This window comes from Corvus brachyrhynchos, unplaced genomic scaffold, assembly GCF_000691975.1.
Source record: "Corvus brachyrhynchos isolate BGI_N302 unplaced genomic scaffold, ASM69197v1 scaffold61, whole genome shotgun sequence".
NCBI lineage: Eukaryota > Metazoa > Chordata > Aves > Passeriformes > Corvidae > Corvus > Corvus brachyrhynchos.
In genome coordinates, this window is record NW_008236478.1 from 8,258,851 (window position 1) to 8,263,444 (window position 4,594).

The 4,594-nt window shown below is 42.5% G+C and overlaps 1 protein-coding gene across 1 annotated transcript in view; it reads left to right on the forward strand.

Moving 5' to 3' along the window:
• The window catches only part of SUFU (SUFU negative regulator of hedgehog signaling), a 92,613-nt gene that overhangs the window by 65,081 nt on the left and 22,938 nt on the right, over window positions 1-4,594 (forward strand). The window contains exons 9-10 of the mRNA XM_017726158.1: window positions 2,096-2,230; window positions 3,693-3,831. Of these exons, the coding sequence (XP_017581647.1) occupies window positions 2,096-2,230; window positions 3,693-3,831 (274 nt within the window). The remainder of the gene's footprint in view (window positions 1-2,095; window positions 2,231-3,692; window positions 3,832-4,594) is intronic.

Genomic DNA, 4,594 nt, shown 5'->3' on the forward strand with positions numbered 1-4,594 from the left:
CCTGCTGAAGCACAAACCTTACACCATGGAGTGCCTGGGAAGGCTGTTCTGGGATGTCCCCATGTCTGGAATGCTTAGGCAGTCCAGGTGAGCAGGGCACAGTCTCTGGTCTCTAGCAGTAACATTGTTGTAAAACGCCTGATCCACTCCACAGTGCCTAAACTCTGTGCATTTAGGAGTGCAAGTTTATGGCTTGCTTGAAAATCATGCGTTGCTAATGGCTGACCCTTTTGGTAGGGGCTGATAAATGAATGATTGGAAGCTGTAGACCACAGGCTGACTTTCCCACAGCTCACTGTGTATATAAGATCTGATAAGGAAGTTGAGACAAAGCTTAGCTTAAGGTCAACTGATCATTAATCAACTGTAACTGCACTTCTCAGGTAATCATCCTGAAAAATGCTGGCCTGCTCCACTCTTTGAAGACCCCACCTAGAAAGAGCTGTAAAATGTTTGCTGAAGTAGATTAAACACAACTTTAAGTGCCACACATAGACTACAAAGCATGTTGTGTCTTTGCTCCAGGGTTAACCCACTAAACTGACACTCTGCTGACTGTCAGTCCATCAGCCCACCCTGTGCATAAGCTGCATCCCGAGCTACCATGTCCCTGCTGGATCCCTTATTACTTTTGTGTGTTGCTAAAGCAGAAAATGGGACATGTTTTACAGTTTTTATCTTGCAGAGAGCTGCGCTGCTCTGATATCTTTTTTTCTGCATGCCTCTGACCTGGCCATGCAGTGTATTTGCAGGTTGGACCATGAAGTATCAGAGTTTAACTGTTTCAGAGTGGGCAGCTCAGCAGCATGGGTGAAGGGCTCACCTGGGACTAGGGGACCTGGCGGAAGCAACAGGCTGATCTGCACTGGAATTCACACTGAACTGCACTACTATGTATGTGGTTGATGGGAGTAATTTTGGGACAGCCCTCAAAGATAAAATCAAGTAAAGGTGTCATCTAGGTCAGCTCATGAGGGTGAAGCTGATTCTTTACAATCATTTCCACATGTACATTAAAGACAGTTCAACTGGGATGAAGGAAGGATCCAGGCTTGTTTTAACAGTGTTCTCAAATGGAGCCACAGCTTGATAGCCTTGTTTGGCTTTTGGTCCTTGTGGCACAATGGAGGCACATTGCAATGTGGAGTCTCAGGGCCTTCCTGCTTTCCCTGACCCTCTCCTCTGTCAATTCTGTACTGTAGAAACTATCTTAACAAAGTCTTACCTCTGTTAAGTTCATGTGGAATGCCAGGTGACAAAAATATAAATCATTTATCAGACACTTCTCATCAGTCCATGTCATCCATAAAAGTCATAACCCACCCTGTCCTTTATTCTTTGTTCCAGATTGTCAAGTAAGGGATCATGCTGATGCTCTTTGAACATATAAAGTGTTTATGGTCAAGTATTTTGAGATAGATCATTTTATTATCTAGAGGATTTGGTCTGGCAAAGTTCCTAATCATGTAACAGCATAACCTTGTTGTAGCTTCAGAATATGCTGGTCTTGCAGAAAAGAAGGAATAAGAAAGCAAAGTTACCATTGTCTTAAAGCAGCCCGACTTACAAGGGAAAAGAATCTGTGAATCTCCCACTTATCGCATGGAGATGCTGTCTTTTGGCTGTTGCACTTGATTCTGGTGGAAGCAGGAGATTCTCAAAGCCTTTTGGTTGAACTGTGCAAAAAAAGGCACAAAGGACTGGACAGCTCTTTCCTGCAGGCCACTGCCTGAAAAATCCTGAAGATAAAGCAAAAGCAGGAGGGAGGACACACCTGGTAATTCTTCCAAACCATTTTATTGTGTTTGGAGTTTTGGACACTTTGGTTTTGCTGCAGTTCTTTCCAGAAATTTTTTTATATATATATAAGGGAGGGATGTACCATGTGCATGCATGAATTCAGATCCTAGGTTGGCAAATCAAGGTGAAGAGCTGCATGCTGGGATTGGTAGTCTGAGCGAGGCTGTCTCTGCAGGAGTGCTGAAAACTCAGATCTGTCTTTGTAACAGTTTTTTCCTGTGTCCTTCAATATTTGCAGACAAAATAGCACACAGTACCAGAATCCTGAATATGTGTGTTTTGTCTGTTCTCTCAGAAGCCGTAAGGACAGTTTGGAAAGCGAGAGCTCAGCAGCCATCATTCCTCATGAGCTGATCCGCACGAGACAGCTGGAAAGCGTGCACCTGAAATTTAACCAGGAGTCCGGAGCGCTCATCCCCCTCTGTCTACGGTGAGTGAAGCCATCCTCCTCCCCAGCCTGTGCTAACATGCTGCTTTTGCCTTGTGGCATTGTTTCACCATACAGACATGCATGCAATGGGTCTGTAAAGGCCAGAGCTTAGATATTTTGCCAAAATACATTAGAAACAGATGATTCTTTGCATGATTCTGTGCTCATCATGTTAAGATTGTTTCTCATTCTTTTTATGTCCTTCAGTGTCTTTTGAGTGCTGAAGCAGGACAGGGTTAGTATGGGGGTTTTTTTATAAGTCTAATGCTATCAACTCTGTGATAAAGAAGGGATGTCTTAACATACTCTGTCAAAGAAATCCTTTAAGTTATTCATTCTGACTTACGGACTCAGATAAGTGGTTGTGCAAAACCTGTTTGCAATCAGTTTATGCATAGAAGTGTGGGTTTTAGACAAATTATGTCACATTACTGAAGGAGCAACATGTGTGCATACTCTACACATTGTCTTTTGAAGGTAGTCTGTGCATATCACTGCCTTCTAGTTTTCCATAATTTCAGCCAGGATTATTTTTAAAAATCCCTGTGCAAATGTTTTAGTCCTTAAGATAAAGATGAACTGTCGGGTCAAGACAGATGATTGTAGGTGATTGAGTTACTTTAGCTTAATGAGTTACATGTTGGTAGTATCAGAGTTATCAGCAGCAGGTGCACACTTGCCTGGGCCTGTTGAGAAACCAATGGGAAAGTTAACGCAAATATATTTTATTTTACATCACAAATGTGTGAACAGTCTGTCCTGATCAGTTACCTCAGCTCATCTTACCAGCAGTAACTCATCAAGCAACTGTGACTCTGGTAGGCACTAAATATATTACCTGAAGTTTTCCCTCTTGCATGTTAGAAGCCGTGCATGTGTGTCACAGATGCTCTGAGCTGAAATACCAGAGCCATGATTTTCCCTTGCATTGAATGAAAAAAGGGAAGTCATACTATAGATGGTCGTGTATGTGTTTTCTAGGCATTTGCTCAAATAAATACAGGTGACATTGGTCAAGCACCAGGGCAATTGATTGCTAGGTATTGTCACAGTAGGTAAGTTCGGCCCCAGCAATGAACCTCCTTAGGAATGCATCTTCACATTCCCACACAATGTGGAGTCTGGATTCTCTTCTGTAGTTTCCATCTTACTAGAAAACTGGCAGTCACCTGCCTTTACATACATCAGCAACTCATCATGGGGATAGGCACGAAATGGGATTGAGATGCATTCTAGCTCTAGTAACAAGATCCTGAGATTAAGGAGGAAGATGAGGGGTAACTCCCTGCCTCAGAAGGAGGCTTGTGACCTTTTTGGGGCTAATCATTCTTATATTCCTGAAAAGTTAATAGTTGCTGCCTTCAAAATAGTTTCCCATGCTGATGGCAGAAACAATAGTGGTACATCTCCATAGTCGTGTTGAACGCTCTCTCGACTCATGCACGTGTGTTTAATTCCCCAGGGGAAGGCTCTTACATGGACGGCACTTTACGTATAAAAGTATTACAGGAGATACAGCAATCACGTTTGTATCAACGGGAGTGGAAGGAGCCTTTGCTACAGAGGAGCACCCCTATGCAGCGCACGGACCTTGGTTACAAGTGAGAAAGCCTGCTTCCTGGTTTTCCCCTTTCTTCCTTTACTGTGACCTAAAAATTACCTTGCTAAGGGCTTATGTTGTTTAAAAGTGTAACAAACCTGTATTTTTTGCTGCAACGTCTCTCATAGCTCTTGCACAATATTTTCAGTAATTATGGCCTCAAAAAATAATGGTGAAATGTCACTATTTATATTAGTGGAACTCAAATTGATAATTGACTGGAAAATTCAGAAATCATTTGTGAATACAGTACTATCTATTTCCTGAAGTCGGTGAATGCTTTATAGGCTGTATTTATTCTTGATTTCTTCCAGAAAGGAATTTGGGGAGGCAGAGTGGAATGACCTAAACAAGAATGGAGCCAGGGCAGAAGAGCTAGAAAGCTGTGGGACTGTGATCCTGCAAAGCCAAGATCTCAGTTTGACATCATCCCAAATGGGAGAGCAGCACAGAGAGCAATGCCTTTCAGTTTTAGCTCTTTTCTATTGATTCTTTGACAAAAGCTCTTGGTTGCTTGAAGCACCCACACATTTTTTGCACCCACATGTTTTTGGTGTCACAGATATTCCCTGGAAAATCCCCATCTGCTTGGAGTTGAGGGTCAGCCCTAGAGCAGTGATGCACTAATGATGTGACAGTGTAGCACTATTCTACCCTTGAATTTCTTTATGGCTATAAGCATATTTTTGAAAAATAAAAAGCTTGAGGGAGTGTGTTAATGCAGAAAAGCCCATTTCTGAGGGACTGTGTGTGCAGTATGTCCT